The sequence below is a fragment of the Onychomys torridus genome, chromosome 6 (genome assembly GCF_903995425.1).
Source record: "Onychomys torridus chromosome 6, mOncTor1.1, whole genome shotgun sequence".
In the NCBI taxonomy this organism is placed as follows: domain Eukaryota; kingdom Metazoa; phylum Chordata; class Mammalia; order Rodentia; family Cricetidae; genus Onychomys; species Onychomys torridus.
Genome location: NC_050448.1, coordinates 47,644,236 through 47,661,005, shown reverse-complemented (window position 1 = coordinate 47,661,005; position 16,770 = coordinate 47,644,236). Strand labels below are relative to the sequence as shown.

General features: G+C 41.4%; 1 protein-coding gene across 2 annotated transcripts in view; it reads right to left on the bottom strand.

The window, feature by feature from the left end:
* Nmd3 (NMD3 ribosome export adaptor) overlaps positions 1-15,766 on the bottom strand; it is a 29,270-nt gene extending 13,504 nt beyond the window's left edge. The window contains exons 1-8 of one of the 2 annotated variants that reach the window (XM_036190708.1): positions 15,655-15,766; positions 15,286-15,346; positions 12,349-12,483; positions 10,262-10,358; positions 7,927-8,007; positions 6,772-6,900; positions 6,400-6,490; positions 70-148 (exon numbers count right to left, since the gene is read on the bottom strand). In XM_036190708.1, the coding sequence (XP_036046601.1) occupies positions 70-148; positions 6,400-6,490; positions 6,772-6,900; positions 7,927-8,007; positions 10,262-10,358; positions 12,349-12,483; positions 15,286-15,329 (656 nt within the window). In that variant the 5' untranslated portion in view covers positions 15,330-15,346; positions 15,655-15,766. The remainder of the gene's footprint in view (positions 1-69; positions 149-6,399; positions 6,491-6,771; positions 6,901-7,926; positions 8,008-10,261; positions 10,359-12,348; positions 12,484-15,285; positions 15,347-15,654) is intronic. The other variant, XM_036190709.1, reaches the window with a different exon arrangement.
* Between the last annotated feature and the right edge of the window lie 1,004 nt (positions 15,767-16,770).

Below are 16,770 nucleotides of genomic sequence, written 5' to 3'. Positions count from 1 at the left end.
AGATGTGACCTATATTTGCATATCCTATTCCCAGATCCATGGACTTACACATTTAAGTTCACAACGTACCTACAAGGAACCGTACCCTGAAGAAACTCCACCATCTTCTGAGCATGTTGTTTTGAAGAATAGTAGAAATCCAGACCATCTAAAAAAAAAAAAAAATAATAATAATAATAATAATAAAAACGACCACATCACAAATTAAACCCATAAGCAAAACATATTATTAGGAATTATAGCCAAAAAAGGTTGGGGATATCAATTAAGACATGTTTGGCAAAAAGGCAGACAAAAATTAGATAAAAGTAATGAAAACAAGCTTCACATTAATTCACAAGAACAAAATTCAAGGCCAAGAGAGAAAAGGAAAAGAATATTTATATAATAAATGCAACAGTCTACCAATATGATGGCAAGAGTCCAATGTAGTTAACACACATGAAAAAGATGACATGCCAAGACTGAACACAGTCACTAGACACCTTTATCTGTGCCAGTATCATTGAATACTATCAACAAAGGAATACCAAAAGCAAACCTACTGCTAAGAGATATTTATGAGATACCTAATAAGAACTAAATTTACCCATAATAGCCAAGACAATACTGAGGGAAATGAGAAAATTCACAGGACTTACATGAAATTAAGACATTATGAGACCAGCATAAAATTATAAGTTCATGTAAACTTGAGATTGCAGAAATAGGCTACTAAATTTAATCAAAAGAACTTAAGAGAGAGAGTCAATGGCATTTAATAGATAAAAGATGAATTTAGGCACTTCACACCAATTACAGAGTTAAGAGCTAACTATGAATTAAAATTATAAAGCATATAAAAAATAGGATATTTTTGTGACCTTAATTAACAGTTCTCAAGCATAAGAAACGTATGATTGACAAATGAAAAAATTTGAGTAGATGGTGTTGTATACGATTTCCTCAAGATTGATACATTCCATCCTTCAGGGACACTTATTAAGCAGGAAGGTAAACAACTCAAAATAGCTTCAGAAAGTCCCTAAAACTAACCAGATTCACTAGAGCCCTGCCTGCCACAGTTAGCCAAGGTAAGCTACAAATAAGACTCCGAGATCAGACCAGCTTCCTGGAAGAGGTTTAGACCAAATGAGTCACTTAAAAAGGACACTCTCCAACCTATTGAGCTGCCTGCAGGCTGTGCAGTCTGTTCCTGGTTCCCAGCTTTGTGAGCTGTCACCCAGGCTGAGGTGGGCTTGGGTGATGCAGCTGATTTGAGTCATTCCTGCTCCTGTAAGTAACCTCTCACCCATACCCCCGTAGTAACCCCAATCAAATACACTGGTTTATCAAGTTAGACTTTGGTGGTGTCCATACCTTTGGTCTGTAGTGAGATCCCTATCTGGGGTGAGTAGACACATGTGCTGCAATACCCACCCCAGGAAAACTTCTGTCACCCAACAGCTGGACTTTATCAGACTTTAAAGGCTGGGGCTAAAAGAGATGTTTAGCAGTTAAGAGGCTCTTTTAGAAGATCTGGGTTCAGTTCTAGCACCAACATGGCAGCTCACAACCTCTGTAACTCCAGTTCTGGGGGAGGGAGTCTAATGCCTTCTGGTATCCGTGGGCACTGCACACATATGGCGTATTTATATTCATGCAAGCAAGGCATTCATACATAGAAAAAAATAAAGTTTTAAAAGTTTAAAAAAATTTATGCCTGCAATAGAAAGGACAACACTGAGAAAAGGAAGACAGGCTATAGTCCAGAAGACACTGCAAATCATACAGGCAGTAAGGGATTCATATGTAGAACATGCCTCTTTATCATTAATCCTTAGTGAGATGGAAATTAAAGCCACAGAGACACCAGCACAGACTTCCCTCTACAAAGATGGTCAGCAACTGTGGTGATATTATGTTCCCCAAAATATATCATGCACCCTAATAAATTTATCTGGGGTCAGAGAACAGTACAGCCACTAGACAAACATAGAGGCCAGAAAATGGTGGCACTGACACCTTTAATCCTAGCCTTCTGGAGGCAGAGATCTATTCAGCTCTCTGTGTGTTCAAAGCCACACTGTAAACAGCCAGGCATGATGACTCACACCTTTAATCCCAGGAAGTGAGCCTTTAATCCCAGGAAGTGATGTCAAAAAGGCATATAAGGCCTGAGAAGCGGGAACTGGAAGCTTTTAGCTGTTTAAGCTTTTAAACTTTGGAGCAGCAGTTCAGCTGAGACCCATTCTGATGAGGACTCAGAAGCTTCCAGTCTGAGGAAACAGGATCAGCTGAGGAACTGGCAAGGTGAGGTGGCTGTGGGTTGTTCTGCTCCTCTGATCTTCCAGCGTTGACCCCAGTACCTGGCTCAGGTTTGCTTTTATTGTTAAGATTCGTGCTACAAGCAACTGCAGTAGAGAACTGGAATCTTTCAACATTCGGTCAGGAAAGTGAAGACCACAGCCACATATACTGTGGCTGTTTCTCAAACATAAACACCAGCCTAAATTCCCTATAACTCAGCCCTTCTGTCTTTAAGTACAGAGCTCAAGAGATGGCTGAAGACAATAGACATTCCCTAACTTCCACACATGGCATGGCATATGCCCCAACAAACAAAATGAAATACATAAATAATGTAATGAAATGGTTCACAAGGACAACTAGCTGAAAGAGATCAATGTCTTAAAGGGGAATGATACTGCTTATGCCCAGGAGACACCTCACTAAATGGCTTAATGGATGAGTTCTTCAAAAGCACAGTTAATAAACACTGAAGAAAATGAAGGCAAACTTTGTAACTTTCTCCAGCGCTAACGTAACTGACAGCAAAATTGGTCAGAGCGCAGAAACACGCTTATATATGTATGTACATACACAGACCAGCACATGTATCAATTAGAAACCTCAACCTCTGCTCACACATGAAATCCCAGAACGAAGGGGAATGAAACAGGAGCTCTGAGAGTGATGAAAACAATATGCATGTCGTGTCTAAAACTTAGAAAGGCCAGTACCTTTTTAACCATTACCAGCAAGTGTCAGCTGACTAGGGCTGGGAGAGTACACTAGCACTATCGTGGACATCAACACTTATATTTGCATTTTCTTGTCCAGCAAGTCCAATTCTTTAATCGATTCCCAAGAAAAGCCACTTATGCACAAAGGCGAACATAAGGATAATTATTTAGTGCTGTTCTCAGCAGCAAAAAATAAAATGTAAGTCCACTAATAAATCAATTTATATATCCACTAAGGTCTATCAGACAGCAATTAAAAATGATTAAATGAAACTATATACACATGCACTGTTGCTGAGAGTCTTCCCAATGTGTTCAAGTCACGGAGCACTCCATGAAAACAACTACTGGCACACACAGAGTAACTTTGTCTTAAGGAACTACACTGTCTCTAGAGATGACAGACAGATGAAGTGAAACTGGGGGAGGGGCCTTAATTTATACATGGTTTGAATTGGTAGAATTATTTTAAAATGCATAGTTTATTTCTATTAAAGTGTGCGTGTGTTTATATACACATGTGTACAGGTGCCTATAGGACAAAGAAGGCATTGGATCCTGGAGCTGGAATTACAGGTTGATTTTGAACCACTGAAAATGGGTGCTTGGAACCAAACTCCAGTCCTCTAAAAGAGCAACGAGCACTCTGACCTGCCGAGTCATCACGCCAGCTCCAATTACATTTTGTTTAAATTACTAATACACAAGCTACAGAAAACACTCACTTAAATCAAAAATAGTAATGAAAAGACTTTAGCTGGAAGAAGGGTTGTTAAATCTGCAGCACTGGGGGTTTGGCAGGAATTTTAAAAATGAATCCAGTCTTTTGGCAACAAAACATTCTGTGCAGACAATTTCTTCCACAGTCCTTAGCTAGATATGTGTTCCTTGCTTCATACAACTTAAAACAACAGCAACAACAACTAAGCAGATTCTCATGCTGCCCAGGCAGGTTTATATAGAGGACAACCTTCAAACTCTGCTCCTCCTGCCTCCAACTCCCAAGTACTGAGATCACAGGCATGCAACAGCACACCCAGCTTTGAGTCTCTTTATCAGGCATTACTCAGCACACTCCTGCCTAGGGATTAGCCAATAAAGGACCTTATAAACCAGTGTGGTAGTTTGGATGAAAATGGCCCCCACAGGCTGACAGGGAATGGCACCAGTAGGAGTCATGCCCTTGTTGGAAAAGTGTATCATTGGAGGAGGTCTTTGAGGTCAGATGTCCAAGCCAGGCCCAGTGTCACTCTCTTCCTCCTGCCTACCAATCCGGATACAGAAATCCCAGGGGGATGGAGATTTAGCTCAGTGGTAGCCATGGGTTCGGTTCTCAGCTCTGAGGGAAAAAAAAAGAAATCCCCAGCTGTCTCTCCAACACCATGTCTACTTGCAAGCCACCATGCTTCCCACCGTAACAGTGGACTAAACTCTGAACTGTAAATTAGCCCCAATTAAATGCTTTTTTTAAAATAAGAGTTGCCATGGTCACAATGTCTCTTCACAGCGATAGAAACCCTAACAATGCATCACTAAACTGTTTCATGATACAGACGACCTTATGCCTACCAGTAATACACTGAACCTAGAGGCATAGAGTAAGTGTTCACGTAACTGATATTTTCTCATTTAAGGAATTCGGCCACTTTTTCAGTAACAGTCACCACCAAGTAAATCTGTACTTTAAAAAGTGACTGCGGGTCAGAAGCTCATTTTTTAGTAAAAGGGGGGGAGGGAACCTGTAGGGCCATGCCCCACCCCACCCCCATTTTGGGTAACTGTTGCCATGTTTGCTGACCTTGTCCTTGATATCCTCCCTATGCTAATTCCCTGTGAGATTCCACCCTCCTGAATGCTTAAGGAAGTTCCTTGTCTGGGTATCCGGCATATTGGGCCATCAACAGCTTTAACTGTAAAACAACTTCTGCCCTCCGGGGCTCTCCCATTGTGCTGTAAGCCTGTATTTAAGACCTCCTCCCTCCTTCAATAAACGGCATTCAAAAAAAAAAGGTGACTTAGGAAAACAATTCGTCTAAAAATAACAAGCACCAACCAAAACCTATTACTAGCAGGAGTCTTGTGCTTGCTTCAAAATATTTATATTTTAAATTATAAATTTCTCAACTAAGGCATCTCCATCAAATATATTAACTATGCTGCATCTACAGTGAATGCTATGGGCCTGCAGTTTCACTCAGTGGCAGAATCATGTGAAGCCCAGACGCCAATCCCTACCCCCATCAAAGAAACCAGCCAAACAAAAACAGTAAACTTGAGGCAGACTTACAAGCTACTATGAAACTTTTTAAGTTTTAAAACTCTATTTAGACATTTCATTATTTATTCATCCCTCTTTATTTACTGAGTTTACACTGAATCCTCATCACAAATACCTCTCAGTACATAAAACACACAGAAAAAGTACAGAAGAATTAAGGGATCTTCCAATCAGAGCAATCTTTCCCATAGGAAACAAGGTTTTATGAGTTTCTTATTACAGCACTTTATACTCCATTAATGTAGTCACTGGCTTAGTCTTCAAGATGAGCAACACATAGAGGACAAGAACTAATATTAGTATCATTATATTCCAAGCACAAAGAATGGCATCGATCATAAACTAAATGCTTAATAAATGAACTAGGACACAGGGACATTGATAGATAATTACATGTCCACACGGTTGGGCTTGCCCAGCAGACCACCTAACTATTTCCGGTGTAGAATAGCCATCTCCGGGTCAGACATCTCGCGGGACCGGGACTCTGTGGCCTTACGTGGTTGCGTAAAGTGCGCGCGCAGCCATGTAATCTACGCACATGCGTGGAGTACACACAGAAGTCCCTGTACGCATGCGCGGCCCAACATTTAAAAGGCCGGTGCCATCTTACATGAGTCTCTCAGCCTCTCTTTCTCTCCTTATCTCCTCACCCACGTGTGTTTCACGCAGGCCTGTCACCTCTATCCTCTTTAATAAAACTCTCCCGTGGTCTTGTCGTGTTCGGGACATGTTTCTAGCGCCAAAATAACTACTAACAGACATCACCAAAAAAAAAAAAAAAAAAGAAAAAGAAAAAAAGTTCTAGATTTGTACTATCCAGAGCAGCCACAAACGACATCTGAGTTTACTATCAGCTAACAGAAGAAAATTCAAAATTCAATTCCTAAATTATAGCAGCCGCATCTCAATACTAGCCACATGTGGACAGTCATTACCATACTGGACAATGTAGACAGATAATTAAGGTTGTTTTCTTTTTACACATGCACATATATGCACATGAATTTTTAAAAGAATTTTTGCAACTGCTTCAACTTCTGAAAAGATAGGTTATTTAGGATAACAGAAAGAAAATTTTGATAATGTTTCAAATTCTTTTAAATTTGAACTCACCATGAATCTCTTTGATACGCAGTGTATTCTGATGCATTCCATATTTCAGAATCAACTGTTCCAGATAGTAGAAAGTTTTCTTGTGCAGAGTCTAAATATCCATGCATTATACAATCAATAAATTACATACCAAAAAAGCATTAATATAGTACACATATATCATCTACAGACACTGATTTTTCAAACAAAAGCTTTCTTTAAAAAATTAACTCAAACATAAAATAGTGATGTATTTCCAAAGACGAATGTTCCAGAACCTAGATTCTGGTTATACATAAAGGACTTAGGGAACAGAGGTTTTATCACCTATTTATAATGGACAATGATAATAAGTTCAAGATGCAGGATTCACTCCTTATCTGTTTTCAGTACCTTCTGCCTGACTTGAATCACAGCCTTCCAGAAGTCCTTGGCTTCTACTCTGTGGCAATCTCCACACATCTGGGACTGAACAACATAATCCACCACAAACACCTGCTGAAGGATGGCACCATTCATCACCTGGGGAAGAGAGCAATCACATTCCTTCACTCTCACAGCTCTGGTCCATAGCGAGTGCGTTCTTGACTAAAAAGAAATTTTACTAAAGAATTTAAAACTTTGTTCTACGAATGCATTAAGGACAGCAGTAAGGTAGAGTTAAAATTACAAAACTAAGTTACACTACCTCTTTTAGGAGAAGGGAGGGCACGACCGACTATGGAGCCTCATGCATGCTGGTCGAGAACTCACTGAGCTACTTACCCCAGTGTAAGTTACACTGTTTACTGAAAGGTACACAAGTTGAATTCCACAGACTAGATTACTATTTTAAGTTTACCTCTAGAAAAAGTGGTTGTCAACACATCCTTTTAAAAATTTGGGGCTAGGGAATGGCCTGACCGGGAGAGTACTTGTCTGTCACACTAGAAGCCTTGGGTTTGATTCCCACTGCCACAAAGAGCCAGGGATGCTGGCACACACCTATAATCCCAGCACTTGGGAAATAGAGCAGGATGGTCAAAAGTTTAAGGTCTTTCATGGCAATATACTGAATTTGAGAACTCAATCTAAAAGTAAATTTTTCTAAGTTTATACACATGTACATGTTGTGTATTATGTACACAACATACATGTTGTGTATTACAGGCACCAACAACATATGGCTGAGAAAAAAAACCGAGGGGTGGGCAGGGTGGTGCACACACTTTTAATGCCAGCACTTAGAGGCAAAGGCAGGAGGATCCCTGTTGAATTCCAGGCCATCCTCGTCTACTCAGTAAGCTCTAGGCAAGCAAGGACTACCCAGTGAGAACCTACCTTAAAACAAAAACAAAATCTTTAAAGAGATGACTGAACCCACTAACTTTGAGCAATGGTAGCTACTAGTGACCTAATCATACATCAGATGATTAAAAAAATAACAAGATTTAGACTGTATTCTTCCTTTTAAGACATTTAGTCCATAAAATAATTTAACACCAGTCCCTCATTCCCACTACTTGTATTTTAACCATGTTTAGGGGAAAAAAACCATGAACAGCTCACCTCTTTCTGAACTGTCAATTTGACTTTAAGTCTCTTGGAATGGGGCTCAGTCCAAACAAAACCTGCATCGACAAGGCGAACCTTCAATAAAATATTAATTTTATTATTAATATTAATATTTATTTATACTATTTTTAAAAAGAAAAAGGAAATCTAAGTCCCCAGCTGAGGGATGGAAAGATGAATGAATACCTCTCTAATAAATAGACTCATAAGATCTTTTAAGGAACATGGGATGAACACCATTACATACTACTCACTACAAAAAGAGAAAAACATTTATCACTAAAGCCACGCCAACAAAAGCAGCAAATGAAAGGGCAAGCCAATGACTGCACTACTGAACCAAGAAAGAATTAAAAGTATTTTTCACGGGTGAAAAAAATATTTGAAGGGAAAAAAAAAGTAACTGCTCTTCAAGCAAAAAATATACTTTTTTTTAGTAAGAAAATGAACTGGTGACTTCATTACCCAAAAGAAAGTGCACAAATATAAGCTACTCAACTTATTATCTTTCTATGTTGGTCTGTAGCTGCTTTTTTAATTTATTTTTTTCCTTTTAAGAATGGAAATTCGGGGGCTGGAGAGATGGACTCAGTGGCTGAGAGCACTGGCTGCTCTTCCAGAGGACCCAGGTTCAATTCCCAGCACCCACATAGCAGCTCACACCTGCCTGTAACTCCAGTTCCAGGGCTTCTGACACCCTCACAGACATATACACTGCCAAAATACCAATGGACATAAAATAAAAATAAACTTTTAAAAAAAGAATGGATATTCATTTGAGAACAATTCGTGTCCAGGCTACATACCTGTAACACTCACTGCTAGATAAGAACTAAACCATCTGCTCTTCTTGATGAACTGACTAAAACACAGAAGGCTAGAATGAGAGCTTTGGAACAAAAAGACTGAGAACAAGAATGGAGGTTTGTAATAATCGGGGGGGGGGGGGGGACCTCAACTAAGAGGTCCCAGAAATAAGAAAAGCCAGAGCAGCTTCCTAGAGAGAATTCTACAGGACTGAATACCTATATATTAGAAAGAGGAAGAGAACATACACTAGTACAAGGCCCATCTATGACATACAGAAGTGGACATATGATATGACACTGGTCTAAAGGTGCATGGAGAAATCTGTTCACAGACTGTATTTGAGCAGCAGATTACAATTCTATCAAATATTGTCTGCTGAGAACAAGACTAGCCAAGGCAGATGCAGTACTAAAGAGTAGATAGAACTCACCTAACGTGACTGGTAAGCTACAACCCAGTAGTCAAGAAATCAGTCAGAAAAAGTGATCAGCAGCAGTGTCCTAAGCAGACCCCTTCTTCCCTCAGCCTCATGGTCCTCTCCACCACCTCCCCCCAGTTTCTATCTGCAGGAGGTAGGAGGAAATGTACACAGCATTAAGTAAGTGTCTGCTCTTCCTAAAGCCTCTAATCTCCATCTGCAGGAATGGCGAGACCCTGACATCCACTTCGGCATTCAGAGGCTCTCCACACTTCTCCTTAGACAGGCAATTGCCAACTTTATTGAGTCCTTTGTCCTTTACCGTAATTACAGACATTTCTATGATCAATTTCCATGACTCTTCTGCCCCCACCTAACACTCTTTCAAATCCTAAAATCCTTTTACTATGCTCTCTATTCACAACAAAATCTTAAAAAGGGTGGAGAGGGGACAAAAATCAATGGAGCAGCCCTTTCCTCCTTCTGATTAATTGCTTCCCTTCAGACAATTAAAAAAAAAAAAAATGAATCAAGAACTTGAAAGATTCCAGAACTTAAAAATATTACTGCTAGAGGGGGAGCAATGGCTCAGTGGTTAAGAGCACTTGCTGTTCTTCCAGAGAACCTGAGTTCAATTCCCAACACCCACAAATCAGATCACAACCATCTACAACTCCAGTTCCAAGGGAACCAACAACTTCTTATGGCTTCCAAAAGCACTGCACACATGTAAGGCAGACACACATGAAGGCAAAGCACCATATACATAAAGAAAATTAAATCTCCCTGTTTTTCTAATAAATAAAAAAATATTACTGCTGAACAAAGGTAATGTAAAAATTAAGGAGAGAGGGAGGGAGAGAGAGAGAGAGAGAGAGAGAGAGAGAGAGAATGAATCAAAACATTTGCAATAGGACTAGCAAAACAGCTCAGTGGTAGAGTACCTGGCAAATATGGGCAAGGCTCTTGGTTCACTCTCCAGCACCAAAAAAAACAGAAGGAAAAGAAAACAGGAAAAAAAACAAACAATAGTCACCCAAACAAAACAAACCCCAGACGGAAGGATTGTCTGAAAATAAGTGTTTTAACTATTCCACCTACCTTACTCAGAGGTGCTTTAATTTTTTTCAAGCACAAAGCAAGAAGCTCCCTGGATTCTAAAGCACACTGTACCCAAGATGCTGGTGGCTGAAAATATCTGAAAGAAAATAACACACTAAATCTGCCACTTCTCAGGAAAACAAAACAAAAACAGCAATTCCTATTGGATATGCAGAAATTATACTGATTACTAACCAGGATAACCCAAAGCTACTCTGAAACCTTAACCCAAAAAAGATTAAAAAACCTGAGACCACTGTCTTTAGCTCAAAACTGAAATTCTGAAAAAGCCAATCTGAGCTATTCTCTATTTTATCACTTCATTTAGTAAACACTCCAGTTAAGAGACACTGACAATAGCTCAGAGGGTCAAAGAGCTTGCTGCCAGGCCTGACAATCTGAGCTCACACAGTGCAAGAAGAGAACCAACCCTGCATGTCAGCCTCTGACCTCCACATGTATAGCATGGAAAAGTGCACATACATACAAAATCAATCCACAATTGTTAAAAAACAAATAAAACGAAATTCCAGTGAGGAAGGCTAGAGAGACGGCTCAGTAGTTACAAGGACTCTATTTGGGTTTCCAGCACTCACTATTGGCAGCTCACAAATGCCTGGAAGTCTAGCTCTAGGGGATTCAATGCCCCTGGCCTACAAGGGCACTGCACTCATGTGTACATACCCACATACACGTAAATAAAATAAAAACAAGGTCTTATAAAATTCCAGTAAAAATGGCAATATGCCCAAAATTTCCTTGAAGTTATACTTAGAATCATCACAAAATGACACTAAAATTATTTTATACTTCTAAAATGTTTGAGAAATGTTTATTTTACAGACACACACACACACACACACACACACACACACACACACACAAATGGAAACCTAGTACATCACAATACTATGTATCAACAAGTTTGCCATCAAGTTCTGTTTAAATTTTTAAACTGAAAAACACAATTTTCAAAATAAGCCTCATTAAGCCAAGCATTGGTGGTGAATGCCTCTGATCCCAGTACTCTACTCAAGAGGCAGAGACAGGCAATCTGTGAGTTCAAGGACAGCCTGGTCTAGACAGCAAGTTCCAAAACGGCTAGGGCTACAGAGAAACCCTGTCTTGTAAAGTCAAAATTAATTAATTAAACATCATTAAAGTATAAATCTTTTCTGTATACTAAAAAAATTTTTAACCTGGACTAGTACATAGTAGGTATTTATGAATACTGCTTGTTAAATACTCTCAAATGAGTTATGTAAATGCTTTCTTACCAGAGTTATTAAATGGTCAAACAACTTCAAGGTTCAATAAAAAACCATTTGTTTATTAAGTACTTTCAAGTGGTGTTTCAAATATTACCTATCATCTAATAAAATTCCTTCACGCTCATATGAAAATTCAGACTCCAACTATATCTAAGCATTACAGATAAGCAGTTGATAAGAAATCCAAGATAAACTGGATATCCCAATTCTTTGTCTTGTAAAACCCCACCATGTGTATACTAATAACTATTTATAACAGATCATAAGCCCCATACTCACCAGGCTCACACACTGTAAACTCCCCAAAATAGTAATTAAGTACATGGATTTGTATATGTGCACAGAAACATTATTCTGGGGAGACACATTTTGAATTCTTGGGGAGGTCCAGACAACCTCCACTCCCACATATACAAAGCCAAGTGCTAAACCTACTTGGGAAATGGCAGGCATATAATTTTTATATTCACTGGCAAGTTTTATGTCTCTCAATGGGCTACCTGATGTAAACAGCATGTGCCAACAACTGAAAGAACGAAACTAAAGAAGAAATGAAACATCAGCTCTGGGAAGGCATCTTCTACTGTCAAATTCAAATACTACTTCTACAAATATGTTTACTATCTTTACCAGATTAGTAAAGCACACTATAAAATGGCAAATTATTAAATCCTTGGTACCATCAACCTAAGTAAAAATTAAGTCTCAATTGCACATGCTTCCTTCTGTGTACTGGTATAATCTCAGCACACCACAGTGGCTCTCTGTATGATTATCAACTTAAGAAAGCTAAACAAGTAATGGACTGTACTGTACCTTTGACATTGTTTGCAGAAAGAAATGGAGACCTGCTTTGGAACACCTTGGCTGATGTCAACTTTACTTCGTAAACAGGCCACACAAACATTGGCAGGATTTGGACTAATTGGGACACCACACTCACAGCACAAGCTTGAGAAAATAAAGTATAAAAATTTTCCAATTAGATTTTATAAATTCACTAGTCAAATAAAATAATATAAAAACAAAACAAAACTCTACCAAACCAGACACCCAGGATCTGTTTCTAGCACCTAAATGGCAGCTCACAACCATCTGTAACTCCAGTTCCAAGAGATTCAACCATTCATTTCTGTGGGCTCCTGCATGCACATGGTACACACACATACTCTCACAGACCACACGTAAGACAAGCTGAGCATGGTAGGAAACCCCTTTAATCCTAACAATCAGGAAGCAGGGAACGTGTTTCTGAGTCCCGGACCAGCCAGGACTACATAAGGATATCCTGTCTCAAATGGTGGGGGGTAGGGTGGGGGATGGACAGGGACAGGACATAATTCTAAGACAGAAAAAAAGCAATCAATCTTAAAAAGAGAGTGAAGAAGAGTCCTGGAACATTGATCAAAAAACCGAGAGCTACAATTCTGTGCACTGTGCAACAGGACTTCATGCAATGATAGCAATGTTCTAGCCCTTCATCACCCCTTTTTTAAAATGGGAAAACTAAGAAAAAAAGAGATGAACAATGCAAATAGTATAAGATCAATGGTGAAACACAGCCAGGCGGTGGTGACACACGCCCTTAATCCCAGCACTCGGGAGGCAGAGGCAGGAGGATTTCTATGAGTTCAAGGCCAGCCTGGGCTACAGAGCGAGATCCAGGACAGGCTCCAAAGCTACACAGAGAAACCCTATCTTGGGAAAAAAAAAAAACCTTAAGCACATTGCACATGAACAATATGTAAGACAGCCAAGTGCAGTGTGCACACCTTTAGTCCCAGCACTTTAGGAGACAGAGGCAGGCAGATCTCTGAGTTCCAGGACAGCTGGATTTAATGTGGGGAGACTGTCTCAAAAGCAAAACTAAACAAAGAAACAACCAAAAGCAAACAAAACATGTAAGAGCAGTTTCTCTTTTTATTTATTAAAAATTTTTCCATTTTACATACCAACCCCAGTTCCCCCTCCCTCCCCTTCTCCTGCCTCACCTCCCTCCCACTCTACCCCCATCCACTCCTCAGAGTGGGTAAGGCCTCCCATGGTAGTCAACAAAGTCTGCCATACCAAGTTGAAGGGGAGCCTAGCCCCTCCCCATTATATCAAGGCTGAGCAAGGTTTCCCACCACAGGGAATGGGCTCCAAAAAGTCAGTTCATGCACCTGGGATAAGTCCTGATCCTGCTGCCAGGGACCCCACAAACAGATCAAGCCACACAACTGTCTGTCACCCACATTCAGGGGGCCTAGTTCGGTCCCATGCAGGTTCCCGGGCTGTCAGTCCAGAGTCAGTGAGCTCCAACTAGCACTGGTCAGCTGTCTCTGTGGGTGTCCCCATCATGATCTTGATCCCCTCTTCTTCTTTTTTTTTTTTAATGCTGAATGCCGTTTATTGAAGGAGGGAGGAGGTCTTAAATACAGGCTTACAGCACAATGGGAGAACCCTGGAGGGCAGAAGATTGCTTCTGATTCTTTTTTGAGCTGAGGATCGAACCCCGGGCCTTGTGCTGCAGTTTCTCTTTCATCGAAACTGACAGGTTTAGGACACATCTGACCAGATGCCTCTTTGTTCAGAGCACTGTCTCCACATTAGGAACAGTTCATTTACTGGGACTCACAGTAAAGGACAATGTACATATAACATGAAAACAGAAAGGACATCACTAGTGCAGGAAGGGGACCAGTGAAGGGGGGCAGGGAAGCAGAGCAGTAGGGTAAATATGGGCATTGTACAACGTTAAATATACGTATACTCATATACATAAAAATATCATCATGACCCAGCACTTGGGAGGCAGAGGCCAGCCTAGTCTAGAGGGAGTTCCAGGACTGCCACCACTGTTCCACAGAGAAACTCTGTCTCGAAAAACAAACAAAACACACACACACAAATGTCACAATGAAACGCAGTAATTTTTATGTTAAAAATAAACTTTAAAAAGGAAAATAGGCCGGGCAGTGGTGGCGCACGCCTGTAATCCCAGCACTCAGGAGGCAGACACAGGTGGATCTCTGAGTTCGAGGCCAGCCTGGTCTACAAAGCAAGTTCCAGGACAGGCTCCAAAAGCTACAGAGAAACCCTGTCTCGAAAAAACCAAAAAAAAAAGAAAGAAAATAGATCAAAACACAGGACAGGAAGAGTATCTATGTCTACTGACGCTCTAAACGGCAGGAGTCTAACTCTAGTGTACTGAAAGCAGAAAACTGTTGTGAACTGGGCTGGACATATCTCAGCACTTGGGAGGGAGGCTGAGGCTGGAGGAACAGGCCCTCAAGGTCAGTCTTGGCTACAGAGTGAATTTCAGGCCAGCTGGGACTACACAGTAGGACTCTATCTGAAGCAGATTAAAAAACAAAACAAAACAAAAAGGTTGTGAACCACTGACATTGTTGCCCAATGTTGCCCAAAAGGAAGATATAATAAACTCCCAGTGGTAGTCACTAGCTCTATGGAGGAACTGAGTTATAAACTTAAACATCCACGTGTGGCTAAAGTCTACACAGTGCAATGCCTCTCCTAGCAGGATGTCTAGTAAAAAAAAAAAAAAAAACCCTTCTCAAAGCATGCATTTTAGAGCTCGAATTTAAAATGAGCCGAATAAATTAGAATGAATTAGATTTCCTAGGGGATTAAGACTTTTTTTTTTTTCAATTGAGAGTCGGGCTTTGGCCACTGAAAGTTTTCTCAGGCGGTTTAGAAGGCTCATCTTACGATCTGTAAACTAAGGAACGAAAGCGGGGGCTCGCGACTCACATGTGTCCCGGGCTGCGATCCACGGCTTCGGTCATGTACTCCATCGTTCGTTCGGGACCTACTGAAGGGAGGGGAGGAGCGGGGAGATGTCAATCCCGTGGAGTGCCCCGAGCAGGCCAGGCGCCGGAGACTCCGGAGGTGTCCAGCACCCACGACCCGGGACCCCGCGCGAGCCGCCGCCCCCGCGCTGCCCTTCCGCCCGCCGCAGCGCCGCGGCCCCGCGTGTGGCCGGCCTCTGCCCCGCCCCGCGCCCCTGAGCCCACGCGGTCCGCTCGCGGCGGCCGGGGTGCTCCGCCCGGCCCGCTTCCGGCTCCTGGCTCCTCCGGCCACGGCCGGCGCCAGGAGCCGGACCTCGACCCCAGCACCTACCAGCTCCGGCGCGACAAATCCAAGCGCATCCCGCACTCCGGCTCCTTCCGTGGCCTTAGCTGTCCAACGCCACTAGGGCGATCTCGCGATAGGAGGACCGGAAATCCCGCGTGCGGAAGGACTCCGGGGAAAGGGAGGACGGGTGGGCGGGTCAAAGGACGCACGTGTAGCCAGGGGCGTGGCCTATGGAGGGGCGGGGCGAGGTGAGCGGCAGGGATGGCTGCTTACCGCCCTTTATTGGTTTTCAGATTGAGCTCAGTGGTAGAGCGCTTGCTTAGCAAGAGCAGGGCCCTGGGTTCGATCCTCAGCTAAAAAGAAAAAAAAAAAATGCTCGACCTAGGGCCTGGAGAGATGGCCCACCGGTTAAAAGCCGCTGTTTTTACAGAGGACCTGGGTTCCATTTCCAGCACCCACGCGGTGGGCTCAGCCATGTGCAGTTACCGTTCTAGAGGCTCTGACGCCCTGTTCTTAACTCGCCACAAACGTGGTGCACATACATTCGTGCGGGCAAAAAACTCATATACATAAAATGGATAAACATTTCTAAAAAATGCCCAATAAATATCACCATGGACAGCCTAAAACTATCAAATCACTGTTTACTAAACAATTGATATACAAAAAAAAAAAAAAAACACCTGAAAACTTGCTCCTGTATTTCAAACATTGTACTTTCTTGCATGATAAGCAGAAAAAAATAAAACGTTCTTCATTAAAAAAAATTCTTCTTAAAGAAATAATCCAGATTTAGTTTTCTGAGAAGTGAATTCACAAAATAGATGAAAATAGATATATCAGCAACTGTTACAATGTGGTTTCAGAAACTAGTGTCAAAAGGAAGAGCCTAAGATTTTTACGAAATTTTTTTAGGTTTATTTTCCTTTGAGTGTTTGCCTGCGTGGTGTGTGTCTGTATAAATGCATGCCTGATGCCAGAGATCAGAAGGCGGCAACTGGTTGGGAACCACTTTATGGGTGCTGGGAACTGAAACCATGTCTTCTGTAAGCATAAGTGCTCTTAACCTCTGAGCCATCTCTCAAATCCCAGTAAAGACATTTTCATCTATGCACAGTGTGCTGGATAGTTTTTATGTCAATTTGACAAGAGCTAAAGTCG